Below are 16,068 nucleotides of genomic sequence, written 5' to 3' on the forward strand. Positions count from 1 at the left end.
GGCAGTGTGTGTGTGTGTGTGTGTGTGTGTGTGTGTGTGTGTGTGAGGACGAGGATATCTTCATGCAGGACTATCTCGTTCAGACTCTGGCTTGGGCCCTGCAGGGTTTCTTTTTTCCTCCTATGCTCTAGAGCAGCTCTGCAAAGATGGAAATTTTCTCTTCACCCCTGCTGTCCAAGGTGGTGGCCATGATCACATGTGCCATCGAGTACTTTGAAACAGGTCTCTACTGTGGATGGACTGAATTTTCAAATTTAATTCTTGTTAATTTAAATAGTTGCGTGTGGCTGGGGTCCACCTTATTGGACAGTGCGGGTCTAGGGCACTGAGGGTTTAACAGAAAATTTGTATGTACATAACATGTAAATTTACATTATTTCATAGTGCGGAAGAATCTGGAGTACAACCTGCTGTGTAATGGTGCTCCCTGCTCCAAAGCTGCATAGAGATGGTTTTCGTTGTTTGCACTCAGCATTTGGGACCAGTGGCTTCACGGAGATACCTTGAGACTAGACAGTGGCCCCTCTCCGGGCTGCCTGGTTGGATTAGGGGCTGAGCGCCTGGGACCGTGGAAGGATTTTGGTCAAGAGGAGGCCTGCTATGCGCCTCCCCTCAACCACTCTGAGGCTGGGAATGTTTCTGAACCTGAACTGTAGATTAGCTGAGTTGGGGGGAGGCGGGCTGGGGGGCCGGAATGGGGAGAGTCCTCCTTGGAGCCCGTCTCCGGGCCGCTGCCCTGGCCCCCCTTCCCCGGAGCTGCTCACACAGTCACCATGGTGAAGCCTGTGGGCCGTCTGTTCCCTTTACTGGGAAACGAATGATGCGCTTTGCTACGGTTCCCCGAATGCTGGGGAGACAGACTCGGGGTCAGAGACAGAGGGCTTCACTGATCACAGCAGGCCAACAGCTGAGCACCCCCTTTGCACTGGCTCCCCTTTCCTCCCAAGTCCCACGGGGCGACATCAGGGGGTCCAGGTAGATCCCTGCAGATTCAGTGAGGGTGCTTCAGGGGAGGGACACTGAGCCCGCTTTCTTCATTGGAGATGATATTAGAAACCAAGGTTTGGGCGCTATGCATTCATTTCTTTTCTTTAAATTAAAAAATATATTTATTTATTTGGGTGCACCGGCTCTTAGTGGTGGCATGTGGGATCTTAAGTTTCAGCGTGCGGACTTCTTGCGGCCTGCATGTGGGATCCAGTTCCCTGACCAGGAATCGAACCCGGGCCCCCTATATTGGGAGCACGGAGCCTTACCCACTGGACCACCAGGGAAGTCCCGAGATGTGAACAGTTTTTATGTTGCCTCAAGTGCTGGTGGTGGTAGCAGAAATTATTTATTGGAGGAGGAGAAGGAGAATGCTGTCTCTGTTCTTCAGATTCAGTTACTTGTCTGACAGTGGTCAGTTGGGGGTCCCCAGGGGGGCCTTTCCCCTGGGCTCCCTGCCCCCTCCCTGCTGGAGTTTTGGTCTCTGCCATGCTCCCCGCGGGGTCTGGACGGGCACTGGAGTGAGGACTCAGGAGCTCTTGCATGGAAGCAACAGTTTAAGTAGATACCGCTGTTAGAATGTGTAGTTTTAAGATATCAAAGATTTTAGGAATGGGATGCCGTGTAATTTGAAACTTTCCTCCTGGGCCGGGAATGGAAATGCTCCATTTTCAAGCTAACAGGTGGCCTCTCAATTTCTCTCCCTGCAGTGGCCTCATCGGGCGAAGCTGGGCAATGCTGTTCGCCAGTGCAGGCTTCAAGGTGAAACTGTACGACATTGAGCAACGGCAGGTAACATACGCCCTGGACAGCATCAGGTGAGCCCACTGCACCTGCGGAGGAATCCAGCAGCCCGTGGCCTCAGGTGGTCTTGTTTTCCGTGTCCTCAAGGCTGTAAGTCCTGTGATTTCACACCCCCTCGCTGTCGCAGCCTTGGAGCGGGTGAAGGCCAGGCTGATGGAGAATGGGATTCACACCAAAGCAGGGGCTCAGATTATGAGGACAGGACTTAGGGCGGTGAAGACGTGTGAGGGGCGTGGAGGAACTGAGTGTAGACCCTCAGCTTCCAGCCCGAGTGAGTCAGGGAACTGCTGTCCTGTGTCACACGCCCTGGAGCTGTGTGGACTCTGTGCTTCAGAGAAAACTTAGGTCTGTGAATGGTCAGGAACCCACTCAAAGACATAATAGGACACAGAGTCCAGCCGTGGTTTATCTGACATGCCAAGGACAGGCATCTCCAGCATTTGTCTATACTGTTCGTTTTATAGAGCTTCTGCAAGTGTTACTTTCCATGTTAAATATGTACAAAAGAACAGGTCACTTATACTAGTTTATGAAGACTGGAATAAAACAAACATTCATGAACTTGAGGTCTAGAGCAGTATTATCAAAACCCTGTGTCCACCTTTGGAATCTGACCTCCATCTTCCTTTATTTTGTATCTACCATTACCTTGCCTAAAAAGAAGTTGTATCATATATTTGTTTCCCTAAACAATATATGGTTTAGTTTTGCTTGTTTTTGTGCTTTATAAAAATATTTTTGTGAGATTCACCCATGTCGTTGCTTATAGCTGTAGCACATCTGTGTCCATTGCTATATAATATTCTACTGTGTGACTTTGCTGTTATTTATTTATATTTTATCCTGATGAACGTTATAGCTGTTTCTAGTTGGGGGCTAATGTAAACAATGCTGCATTATTATCCTTTCATATGTCTCCGGGTGCTTAAGTGCAAGAGTGTCCACAGGGTACATACCTAAGTGTGAGATTGCTGGGTCTGTTTTCCTTCTGGGATTCTGATTATATGTATATCGAACCAACTCATTCTAGCCTTCAGATCTTTTAAAGTCTCTTTCAACTTTCCATCTCCCTCTCTCTTTGCAGGACATTCTGGGTACATTCTTTAGATCTTTCTTCCAGTTTACTGATTCTAGTTTTAGCTGTGTCTAATCTGTTATTTAAACCATCCACTGAGTTTATTTCAGTAATTAAATTTCCATTTTAAAAGTTCTATTAGCTTCTTTTCCAAATATACCTGCTCATTTTTAATAGTTTCTCATTGTTTGCTGATTGTTTGTGGTTCCATTTTTCAAACCTTTGAGCGTTTAATACATGATTGCTTTATATTATATATCTGATAATTCCAGTACCTGGGGTTGTCTTAGATCAGGTTCCTCAGAATCAGAACCTGAGACAAAGATTCCTGGGCCAGTGATTTATTAAGAAAGTGCTTCTGGGAGAAACCAGTGAGGGACTGGGGTCGGGATAAGGAAGACAAAGGTAAGATTTTGGGAGGAGATCCAGCCTCAGCGAGTTTGCATTGGAGTCCTGGAGCTTAAAGTGCTCTGCAGAGTTTTCATCCCTGGAGGCTAGGGAGCTGCTTTCACACTCCTGCCTGGGTGTGACTCCCAGGCTTCTGGGTCCAGGGTGGTGCCCTGAGGGAGGGGGCAACGAAGAATTCACAATCTGGGGGGATGGGCTGGTAAAGGGAATTCGGGGAGATCTGGGGGGATCCTCCATGCCTCCACTGCAGAAACCATTAGGGAGTTTGAGGTAAAAACATTTCTTTCCTGACTTATTCCCACTTTCATTCATTCAAAAACCCTGACTGAGCACCTCCTGTGTGCTGGGCACGGAGGCTGAAGATTAAGTGGTAAACACAATAGACTAAGACCCCAAACCTCGAGGGGAGGGGAGCGGAGGGGGGCGGACAGTCCAAAAGGAGTCACTGGCATGCTTGGTGTCTCAGCATCAGCTCTGGCAAACCAGGCAACTGGCCAAATCCGGGCTGCGGTGTGTTTGGTGTATCCTGTGAGCTAGGATTGAATTTAACACTTTTAAGGATTATAAAATAAAAAAGAAGAAAAGTATGTAACAGAGACCTCATGTGGCCACAAAGCCTGAAATATCCCTATGTGGCCCTTTACACAAGAATTGCTCGACCCACGTGTTTAATAGTTGAGATTCCGGTTTCCACTCCTGACGTGTGGGTTTTCCCGGACCAAGCAGTTCTCCGACCCCAGTTGCCCGTCCTACGACTCAGCTCAGTTCTGAGATGCCATCAGGCTCCGCAGGTGAGGGACTCGGTCCCGCGAGCCCCTCAATCCAGACGCCAATTAAGCCCAGTTGTCACCTGTGCTCCCGCCCTGTGGATCAGAGGTTCCCACAGCCCCTTCCTTGGCTTTGCTAACCGTGGCTAGAGCGGCTCACGGGTCCGGGAGACTAGCTACTCACTAGATTTCTGGTTTATTACCTACGGTGTTAGGGCTACAAATCAACAGCCAGATGAAGAGAGGCACAGGGGACACGTGGAGGGGCGGGGAGTGTTCCTGCCCTCTGGGTGCCCTCCCCCGAATCTCCACCTCTTCAACCTGGAGGCTCTCTGAACCCCGTCTTTGGGTTTTATGGAGGCTTCATCATTTAGGCACTGTTGATTAAATCCATTAAATCATTGCCCGCTGGTGACTGAACTTACTCTCCGCCCCCAGGTCAGGGGCAAGGCTGTAATTACTGGGATGGTGCCACCGGCAACCAGCCCCGATCCTGAGGTGCTTTCAAAAGTCACCTCATTAACATAACAAAAGACACATTTGTTGCTCTCTTCACAGGAAATTCCAAGAGTTTTTAGGAGTTCTGTGCCAGCTCTGTGAAGACCAGCTACATCTTTCTTATTGTAAGTCACGATATCACAGTAGTAGTAGGTGCTAAGAAGAAAAACGAAGTTTGCGGCGGTTTATCACGGTAGGGGTGGGAAAGTGTCCCCTTCTTCCCTTCTAGGTTCTTTGGCTGGTCTGAAAATTAAATTGATATAAGGCAGATTAACAGGAGAAAACCAGATGTAATTATGTACAAAGGGGAGCCCCCTAAAGCCATTAGGACTCACAAGGCTTAGCGGGGCAGCCGAGGCGTCTATAAACCTTGCCTGGGCGGGACGTCAGGATACAGAGGAGGGAAGGCCTTTCCCAGGAAGGAGAGGAGACCTTGGGATAACAAAGGCTGCCCTACTGTGCAGGGGTTTCTCAGGTAAAACTGTCTCTTCTGACCCAGGCCCCCTTTCCAATGTAAATGTAGGCAGTTGAGGGGGAAGGAAAGAGCCTTTCCTGAATCTGCCGGGTTTTGATTGCGTTTATTTATCTCAAAACAATCCTTGTGCCAAGGTGGCATATTTTGGGGTGAAAAAACCTGTTCCCCTTCGTTGCCTTGTGTGTTTGGTGACCTCTGAGCTCGAATGAGTTTGGCCGTAGTCTGTGGAAAGCCTGGGCCTGCACTGGACCTAGTGTAGTATACTGCAAACTCTCCGCTGGGGGTTTTCTCATTCCTGCTCCTGGGTCAGGGGACTGAGTAGGGTCTGACTTTGTCTCCTTCACTCCTGACCTTGGGTCTCAGACACAGGCCCCTCGTGCATGTACCCTTAGGGCAACTCTGCCTTTTGCTGGTTTCAATTCTTTTATTTTTTTAGTTGATAAATATTTTTTTAAATGAAACAGCTCCTTTTTAATTCCTACATTTTCTCTTTTTATTTTATTTATTTATTTTTAAAATATTTATTTATTTATTTGGTTGTACCGGGTCTTAGTTGTGGCAGGCGGGCTCCTTAGTTGCAGCTCCAGGGGTCCTTAGTTGCAGCTTGCCATCTCCTTAGTTGTGGCATACAAACTCTTAGCTGTGGCATGCATGTGGGATCTAATTCCCTGACCAGGGATCGAACCCAGGCCCCCTGCATGGGGAGTGCGGAGTCTTATCCACTGCGCCACCAGGGAAGTCCCTCTCTTTTTAAAACAGATCTTATCATTTAGAGCAGTTTTAGGTTCACAGCAAAACAGGAGAGGTATAGAGCTTTCCTGTGTTCCCCCCAGCCCCAAACACATGCACAGCGCCCCCACTGTCAACATCCCTCACCGGATGGTCCATTTGTTACAACTGCAGTGACACATCAGCATCACCCGAGGACCGTAGTTAATATCACAGTTCACTCTGAGTGTTGTGTAGTAAGCCCCCTACATACGAGCCTTCAAGTTGCAAACGTGTGTTCGCATGTCCAATCACGTAAGCTAGTTCCCGTCTGGCGTACACTGTCACGTGCTCTACAAGTGGACAGCCACTGTGCTTTTGTGTACCTTACTGTACAGTACTGTCTAGAGTACAGTAGTATAGTATCTTCATTTCAAGCCCAGGATGTCCGGAAGCAAGCGTAAACGCAGCGGTATATATAGCTGATTGTGTTAGTTGGGTACCTAGGCTAACTTTGTTGGACTTAGGAACAAACTGGACTTACGAACGTGCTCTTGGAAGGGAACTCGTTTGTATGTAAGGGACTTACTGTACATTCTGTGGGTTCAGACATATGGACATGTATCCACCATTATAGCATCATAAGGAAAAGTTACTGCCCTAAAAATTTCCTGTGTTATCAAATGAAACTTCATGTGCCTGATGCACCGTGAGGCCCAAAAAACCAAAATGTCGGAGTATGGAGCAGAGAAAGGTTTACTGCAGGGCCAAGCAAGGAGAACCGGCGGCTTGTGCTCAAAAGACCCGAACTCCCCAGTGGTTTCTAGGGAAAAGTCTTTAATAGGCAAAATTTGGGGTGAGCGCTTCAGGGTGTGGGACTTCCTTCTGATTGATTGGTGGTGAGGTAAGAGGGCGGAACTCCAGGAATCTTCTGCTCAGCCTGAAGTTACCATCCTCCACCTGGGTTCTGCCGGAGAGCTCAGACAGGTATTGCGATGTGTATTCCTTGAGGTGGAACCAGGACCTGCCCCAAGGCTGCGCTATTTCCGGACCGCTCCTCCCTGGTCTCTGCATCCCCTCCGTTCCCTGATCAGCAACTGTTCGAAGCTGCCCTTTGGAACTCAGGGAAGGTCATGGAGGCTGAACCCTTTTTCCTGCCGACAAGAAAAGGCGACACAAAAAGACTTTTGTACCCAGGAGGGCCCCGCAGGGTCCTGCTCCGTTTCACCTGTGCTCCCTCCTCCCAAGCCCTTGTCAGCCACTGAGCTTTATACTGTATCGTTTGGAATCACACAGTCTGTAGCCTGGTCACGTGGACTTCTTTCATTTAATAATATGCACTTAAGTTTTCCCCATGTCTTTTCATAACTCATTCCTTTTAGCACCGAATAATACTCCATTGTTGGGATACACCGCAGTTTATTTATCCATTTACTTACCGGAGGACATCTTGGGCGCTCCCACATTTTGACAGTTATGAACCAAGCTCCTATAAACGAACATCCACGCAGGTTTTTGTATGGACATGTTTTCAACTCCTAAGGGTAAATACCAAGGAGTACAATTGCTGGTTCATATGGTAAGAGTATTTTTTTTAAATAGATTTCCCTTTTTTTAAAAAAAATAAATTTATTTACTTGCTTATTTATTTTTGGCCGCATCGGGTCTTTGTTGCTGCACGCAGGCTTTCTCTAGTTACGGTGAGCGGGGGCCACTCTTTGTTGCGGTGCGCGGGTTTCTCATTGCTGTGGCTTCTCTTGTTGTGGAGCACAGGCTCTAAGCACAAAGGCGAAGTAGTTGTGGCGCTCGGGCTTAGTTGCTCCGTGGCATGTGGGATCTTCCCAGACCAGGGCTTGAACCCATGTCCCCTACATAGGCAGGTGGATTCTTAACCACTGCACCACCAGGGAAGCCCTAGAGTGTTTTTAAAAGACATCAAAGGAACAAGGCAGCGCAAAGAACTTAGTATTTAATTTAGTGGAGGATGAAAAAATATTGATAGTTAATCTAAGAAAGAAGTGGAAAATTTTATTTGAGCCAACCTGAGGATTATAACCCAGGAAACAGTCTTTCAGAAAGTCTGAGGATTCTTCCTCCTGTTAGAGGTCAAAGCACAGTTGTGTAAGTTTTTGGGATGAAGATGAACGGTTATATGTCAAATATGTATATTTGTTACTGAACTCACTGCTCAAAAGCCAGTACTGGAGAGACCACTGTTGGTTGGAAAGGAAAGGTTGCTTTATTCAGGAGGCCGGCAACCTGGGGAGAAGGTGGGGTCATGTTCCAAAAAAAAAAAAATCCAAAGATTCTCTTCAACCATGAAATTAAAGGGAGAATCATTGGGGGAGGGGGTCAGAGTCTTCCTCATCTCCCACTGTGTGCAGACTTTCTTCTGATTGGCTGGTGGTGAGTAAAGGGCGGAGCTCCAGGAATCTTGAGCTCAGCCTGAAGTTGCCATCCTCCACTGGGTTGGGGCCTTAGTTCCGGTAGAAGAGCTCAAGGTATTGTGATGTATATTATTCCTTAAGGGGGAACCAGGACCCTGCCCTGGTTTCTCTGCCCTGGGCAGAAAAAAGTTTTATGTTTAAATTTTCCTTGAAATTTACAAATAATATTTATAAATTTATAGATTAAATTTATAAATAAGTTCATAAATTAAATTTGTAAATAAATTCATAAATAAAATTCCTTGAAATACGAATTTTATTTCATCAAGGTGATGTAGGGAGCAATAGGAATTTATTGTGAGTGTAACAACCATTAAGGGGAATACAGTGTAAAGAACTTTGAGGAATTTATGGCATTCCTAAGTAGGTAAAATTACACTGACTTTGATAAATTTATCTTTTGTTCCCACATTAGTGGTTTGTCTGAGTCGGGGCACAGGGAGTCCCTATGGGGATGGTAGTGACAGTCGTGCTGGGCCTCACATGCTGGGCTTTTACTTGGCTTTCTGGCAAGCGTGTTGCTGGAGGCAGTTTGGAGCTGAGTTTAGCTCAACAGCAGGCCCAGGGTTGGAGGGAAGCCCAGCCTGGAGAGGCGACCCTGAGCCAGCCCGGTGCGGGCTGCAGACCAGCTCGGAAAGGCCAGACGGTAGAGCTTTAGGCCTTTCAGTTCCTCCTTGTGGAGCTGAAGCTGCCAGTTTGTGTGCAAACAAGGGGCAGGCCTGCGTCCCAGCAAACTTAGTGTGTTAGCACTAGCTTTGGAGTCCATAAAATTGTCACACATCACAAAGTATTGTTTGTTTGTTTTTTTCAACCATTTAAAAATGTAAAAATCGGGCTTCCCTGGTGGCGCAGTGGTTGAGAGTCCGCCTGCCGATGCAGGGGACACGGGCTCGTGCCCCGGTCCGGGAAGATCCCACATGCCGCGGAGCGGCTGGGCCCGTGAGCCATGGCCGCTGAGCCTGCGCGTCCGGAGCCTGTGCTCCGCAACGGGAGAGGCCACGACAGTGAGAGGCCCGCGTACCGCAAAAAACAAAACAAAACAAAAATGTAAAAATCATCATTCTCTTTCAGGCCTTATGGGAACTGGACTGTAGTTTACTGACCTGTACACTTCTCAGGTCTGTTATCGTTTCATCTTTTATTTTGTAGACCTAGTTCCAATGCAGCTGTAACCAAGAGCAAACTCTTAGGATTCCTAATAGAAAAGTTCTTTGTCCTACTTCTTGGGGTATTTGTATTAATAGGCCTTATTTTTTAGGTGTATCATTAAAGATCTTGGCCACTTTTAAAGTCCTTTCAGGCATCAAGGAGAACGTGGGGAAATTATAAGTAGGGTTTTCTTGTTCCTTTTTTTTTAGGCCAGATTAAAGGCTTTCCTATTTTCCTACTAGTTTGCTTAATTAAGATCTAATACTTTAAACTATTATTGGTGGCCAATTAGATTGGCCTGTAAGATTTTTCAACCAAACAAAACAAAACAAAACAAAAAACACCAAACCAAAACAATTACTATTAGCATCCTTGTTCTAGAACAAGCAAGTGTACTGAATTCTTATGTGTCTTAAGACTTGAGTACACACAAATCTTTCCTCATACAGTGGCTTTGTTTTTATAACCCACATATGTGTAAGTCGAGTTCACTTTAATATGCAGGACTGGTTGTACTTCTGACAGGAAGTGGGATTTCGGGATATCTTGTGACTGCCTCCGCTCAGATTGTTGCTGGCAAAAGCCTCCAGGAGAATTGGGTTTGAGTGCTGTCTGGTCACCCTCCTAGGTGGGGCACCACTCAGTTTTAGGTATTGTGACTAATGTAAGGCCACCTGCTCCCCTTTCTTAAATCAGGGGATTTTCAAATGTGCCATTCCTGCACCGGAGACCAAGTTCAGAGCCTCGAATCCAAACCTTACTTTTGGGAATATTTTGGTCAGGAAGATGAGTTCTGAGTGTCACAATCTTTTCAGCCAGGAAAGAATTGTCACTGCTTCTTTCAGTAAGAAAACCATCAGCCTGCAGGCCGAAATGACTGTCGACTCACGTCGACAGCAACGCTGGGTGTTGGCTGTGGTCCTGAGAGGTTCAGGACCCCAAGATGAAGTATCCCTGGCCATGTCTTAGGCACGAGGCTTAAGGAGAGCCAACTTTATCCTTTTGTCAAGAAGCATAAACAGTGTATCTTCCCGATTGGGTTAAATTGACTGGTGGGTCATCGTTGTGCTCAAGGAGCATCCTTATTATTATTTTTTAATATTTATTTAGGCTGCATCGGGTCTTAGTTGCGGTATGTGGGATCTAGTTCCCTGACCGGGGATCGAACCAGGCCCCCTGCATTGGGATCGCAGAGTTTTACCCACTGGACCACCCCAGGGAAGTCCCAATGAACATCCTTTTGTGGCCCCTGTTCTGTGGTCCTTGTCACACAGGTGAGGATGGAGCTGTGCCTTCCTCTCGGCGCCCCTCGGTGTTTGATCTCCAAACACCAGCCAGGATGGGCACAGAAATAAAGCGATTCTTGTCCCCAGAGCCTAGAACATATTGAGCACTAGCTCAATAGTTGTTTTAACTGAGTCATAGGAACGTTTTCTAGAGTCTGTGGCTGTGTTTTTCACAGACTTTTCTGCCGTCTGTCCCGCCCTTGCGGTTTGCCTCACTTACCATATTCAGTTCTTCTGAACATCCTGTAGTAGAAAATAAAATGTTGAAACTCTTTTTTTTTTTGGCAGTACGTGGGCCTCTCACTGTTGTGGCCTCTCCCGTTGCGGAGCACAGGCTCCGGACGTGCAGACTCAGCGGCCATGGCTCACGGACCCAGCCGCTCCGCGGCATGTGGGATCCTCCCAGACCGGGGCACGAACCCGTGTCCCCTGCATCGGCAGGCGGACTCAACCACTGTGCCACCAGGGAAGCCCCAAGTGGCTCCTATTTTTAATAAAAAGTTTGGTATTTTCCCACTTCAGAGACACTGAAAATGATAAAAATGAGATGAATGAATGAAAAGAAAGTGTCCGCACAGCATTCCACCGCAGGGGCCGAGGGCACTGTGGCATGTCGTCCCGACGTAACTGGGGCCTTTGTGGAGCATCAGCTTGATGCAGTTGAGCATCCCCGGGCCCTGGGACACGTCTGGCCTGGCCCCTCGTTTCCCAGCTAGCCCCTGCCCTGTGCCTCTGTGATTTAGGATTTTTGTTGGCGGAGGCCAAGTAGACTTGCGATCATGAGCTCGGTCCTGCCTGGCTCTGCCCTCCCGGTGCATCCTCTCCATTTCCAGCTGCCTCGGTGCCTCAGACCTCAGGGAAGAGGGGGGAAGTAGAAAAACCTGCCCCAAATCCCCTTGGCACTTCATAACAGGCTGACAGTGACGCTCCTCGTGGAGTTGGCCGCAGACAGGAAGCAGGCAGCGAGGACGGGGCTACAGGCGGGGTGCAGAGCACAGGACACGAGGAATCCTCTGAAACAGCTCAGTGCCTAGGTTGTTATATTTTGAACAATTTTATTAAGGAAATGCATGCATAAAGACAACTATTAACTAGAGTTTATAACCCAAACCCACAGTCTCCTGTCCCCTGTCCCTACACCAGGGCTTAGGATCTGACCTGGGAACACATTCTGCTGTTTGGGAAATACTTGTGTTTTATTTCTTTGATAAGTTCTTATCTTTTTAAATTAATAAATGTCTGTTTAAAATAAAATCTCAAAACCAGAAATATACAAAAAGATCACCCATTTTGGACCCTATACTGTTAATTGTTAACATCTTTTCTCCTAACTTTGCTGAAGTTAGGAGCCTTGAGTCCTGGTGCTGGGCTGACCTCTAGAGGTCAGGCTGGGGCACTGCAGCCTCTTAGCGGGCGTTCTTGGCCTCCGAGTAGTGAGTGTATGAGGCTGAGAAGCCAGCTGAGAGTCGTACCTTTTCCAGGTATTTATGTTCGTCCCCTGCAAAGCTCGAGGCAGAAGTTCTTCCAAAACACTCAATGAAGAATATTGGAACTAGTGTAACTAGATTTTTTGGTTTGTTTTAGCTGATATACCACAGCTCTTCCAAATCATTTATATGATAAAACTTTCACAGATTCTGTCTCCTTTTAAAAAATTGAAGCCTGAGTCCCCTGCATGGTGATGGCCTGCGAGGGCTTCTTCGCGAAGCCGTCCCAGAAGCAGGAGAGGCTGCGTCCGCCTGATGCGTCGTGGACTTGTTCTCTTTGCCTGAAGCTTCTTTTTGGTAAAATAATAAAGAAACCTGTATTTCAGCACATCTTTCCGTTTTTTCACAGTAACAGTAGCAAGAAAGTTTCTCTTCCTCAATTTGTAGCTAAAGCAAAATACAAAATGCACAGCTTTAAGAAAAAAACAGAACAAGGGAGCTGGCCGACCCACGTGGGCCCTGGTGCCTCAGGAGTACCGGCCTCCCCGGGACAGGACAGGACAGGGCAGAACAGGACAAGGCAGGACAGGACAGGACAGGAGAGGACAGGACAGGACAAGGCAGGACAGGTCAGGACAGGACAGGACAAAGCAGGACAGGACAAGAGAGGACAGGACAGGGCAGGACAGGACAAGGCAGGACAGGGCAGGACAGGACAGGACAGGACAAGGCAGGACAGGACAGGATGAGCAGGGCTGCCCATGGGTTACCTCGGCTCAGGGATGCCCTGCAGACACCGGCCCAGGGCCATCCCTCCTGTCCAGGCCTCACTCACATGATGCCCGGCCTTCCTGTGGTCTCCTGTTCCCGCAGCGCCTGGTGCGGTGACCTGAGACCCAGACCCTCCAGGTAACTGGCCACGCTCAAGCCATCGCCCCAACCCAGGGCCTCCCCGACCCCTGGCTGACACCCCGCGCCCAGGAGCGCCAACCCGACTTGTTCCCTCCAAAGGACTCCGACGGCTTAGCGATAAAACCTGTGGCGTGAAAGTGGCTGAGTCACTGGGAGAGAAATCCAGAGAATGTTCTGGAAAGCCTGTGTACGTTTGTGCGTGTGCTTACCTTGTGTATTTAACGTGTCGTGAGTTACAGCCACGCAGCCCTGGTCCGCATTGCGAGGCGCCTCCTTGTGCCCTTCTCCCCAGGGGCCCACTGAGGCTGAACAACCACTGGTTTCTGGTTTTACCCACCATGGGCCTTGTTTCACCCTTTAAAGATTTTTTTTAAAAAAGTTTAATTTTAAAATACATATAACATAAGATTTATTGTCTTAATAATTTTTTGGTCCAGTTCAGTGATATTAAGCGCATTCACACTGTTGCACAGCCATCTGTCTCCATCACTCTTGTCATCGTCATCTTGCAAAACGGAGACTCTGTCCCCATTAGACAGCAACCTGCTCCAGCCCCTGGCAGCCCCCACTCTCTCTCTGTCTCTGTGAAGTTGGTTATTCTAGGGACCTCGTACAAGTGGAATCGTACAATACTTGTCCTTTTGTGGCTGGCTTGTTTCACTGAGCATAATGTCCTCAAGGTTCATCCATGGTGTTGTAACCGGAAGTGGGGTCCGGCCACTCGCCACTCAAAAGCCAATAAAGAGGCCAGGCTGGTGGAAAGGAAGGTTTGCTTTATTTTGCAGGCCGGCAGCCGGGGTGGGGGGTGGAGGGAGACGGATGCCTGTCCAAAGGCTGACTCCCCCCGCTGACAACCAGGGGGCAAGAGCTTTTACAGACAGCTTTTATTCTACCGGCAGAAACAGCACAGGCAGCTCTGACAGTCACCACGAAATTGGTCATCGGTGGTCTGACCAACGTCATCTTGATTGTTTTAGGTACAGTTAACCTTCAGTTCCACATTCGGTTTGCTTCCATCTCTTTGAGGCCAGTTCTCGGAGTTGTGGCAGCTTCTGTCATGGCTACGGTCTGGTCATCATGGAGTTAACTTCTTCCACCTGGTGAGGGTTTCAGTATCTACAAGACAGCTCACAGGATACGGCTCAGAGTATTATCTCTATCCCTTAAGGGGGAACTAAAGGTCCTTGACTATGCTTAATGACTAAACTATTATTTTTTGGTCTCCTTTGACTGTTTTCCTTTGTTTCTGAATTCTCTCACTTCTCTGATTAAACTTATTCTTTGGCTAAAGTTTTTCCACAGACAAAAGGCAGGCTGAGGACATAGCGTCCTGCTGCGTTTCAGTGTAGCCTGTGTCAGGGTTTCCTTCCCTCTTAAGGCTGAATAACATTCCATTGTGTGGTTGTGTATCCATTCATCCGTCTGTGGACATTGGGTTGTTCCCCTCTTTTGCCCACTGAGCAATGCTGGTATGGACACGGGGGTACAAATATGTGTTTGAGTCCCAGCTTTTAGCTTTTGGGGGTATACACCCAAAAGTGGAGTCACCAGTTCATGATAGTCCTATTTTTAACTTGTTGAGAAACCACCCAACATCTGCCCCGCTGGCTGCAGCTTTTACATTCCAGCCGGCAGTGCCCAGGGTTGTTTCTCCACGTCCCCGCGAGCGCTTGGTTTCTTCTCTCTTCTGTTCACCGTCACCATCCTAATGGGCGTCCCGTGGTCTTGATTTGCATTTCCCTGCCGATGTGTAACGTAGACCTCTGTTTGATTTTGAATTGTTTCCGAATACTCACGGCTCACTCTGCACTGCTTTCCAGAAAAGAGATGAAGTTGCTGGAGCAGTCGGGCTCCCTGAAAGGCTCGCGGGGCGCCGAGGAGCAGCTGTCACTCATCAGCAGTTGTTCCGACATCCGGGAGGCGGTAGAGGGCGCCCTGCACGTCCAGGTGAGTGGGGACACCTGCCCGCCGGGGCTGGAACAGCTAGCCTTCCAGCCCCTTGGGTCAAAGGCAGTCGAAGGCGTGGGCATCGTGTACCTGCAGGTCAGGATGCCGTTCACGTGACCGGAAACATTGTCTTTAACCATCTGGTACATGGGCTCTCGTCAAACCCCTGGGATAGTGTTATCTTTCAGGGGTGTTAGAATGTTGAGCAAAAATACATTTTCCGAACAGCTAACACTGTTATTTTGTTTTTCTTCTAACTGAATGAGAGACGATGTTCATGTTCTCACATGCAATTGTGTAAGAGCTTAAAGAAATCACCCAAAAGGAACCCTTTCATTTCTTGTGGCATTTGCATTTAGTTTTTCCAACAACGTCACTCAGCAAAAGCGGGCTCTCTGGGGGCCCTGTTCCCACCGCCGAGGATGCTCCAGGCTGAGCGGGAGGTGCCCTCGTAGGGTCCAGCCCACCCGGGCCCACAAGCAGCTCCTGCCCCACTGAGACCCCGGTGTCACCCCGGCTTCTGAAATGTGACACTTGCTGCCCAGGGTTGACGCGGGCTTCGCTCCGGAGCCCCTCACTGTCTGTCCAGTCAGTGATGATGTTTCGTCTGCTCTGTGACGATGGTTGAGCTGAGAATGTGGGAGCAAACCCGGGGCCCGAGCGTGTTTCCTGGTCCGGAGGCCGAGGGCCTGACGCTCCTCCAGTTCACACAGCAAAGGCCCCCATCTCCTCCTGGTCTTTCCACCCGGATCTCGTGACACTGAGGCCTCGGAGGGGCCCCGGCGTCACTGCTTAGCCTTCCTGACGCGGCCCTGAGCCCCCAGGGCTCCTCCCAGCACGGTCCCCGCAGAGGGGACTTCACGTAGTTAGCTTGTTTTTTTTTCTTTTTGGTTAGCTTGTTTTTAAGGGAAGTGTCTTCTCTTCTGCGACCCTGCTGGAGGAGGGGGATGTAGGTTGTGCAGCTCGTGGCGCCAGAAGAGACCCCCTGCAGGGGCGAGGGGACGGGACCGAGGGCTCCAGAGCAGACCTCGAGCCACCCGCCCTGCACTGAGCAGCTGAGGCCCTTTCTCCGGCTTCCTGACCCGACCCCTCGTCCTGGTCCGGCGAGGGTGGTTCACCCATGCCTGGGTCATCGTGGTCACGTCAAGTGACCCTAATGCAAGGCCAGGCTCCGTTGC

At 48.8% G+C, this 16,068-nt stretch overlaps 1 protein-coding gene across 1 annotated transcript in view; it reads left to right on the forward strand.

Annotated features, from left to right (window-relative positions):
* Nucleotides 1-16,068, forward strand: part of CRYL1 (crystallin lambda 1) — a 72,565-nt gene that overhangs the window by 6,165 nt on the left and 50,332 nt on the right. Inside the window, exons 2-3 of the mRNA XM_029210319.1 lie at nucleotides 1,698-1,805; nucleotides 14,764-14,890. Coding sequence (XP_029066152.1) covers nucleotides 1,698-1,805; nucleotides 14,764-14,890 — 235 coding nt within the window. The remainder of the gene's footprint in view (nucleotides 1-1,697; nucleotides 1,806-14,763; nucleotides 14,891-16,068) is intronic.

This window comes from Monodon monoceros, unplaced genomic scaffold, assembly GCF_005190385.1.
Source record: "Monodon monoceros isolate NGI ecotype Baffin Bay Population unplaced genomic scaffold, NGI_Narwhal_1 Super_Scaffold_8, whole genome shotgun sequence".
Lineage (NCBI taxonomy): Eukaryota > Metazoa > Chordata > Mammalia > Artiodactyla > Monodontidae > Monodon > Monodon monoceros.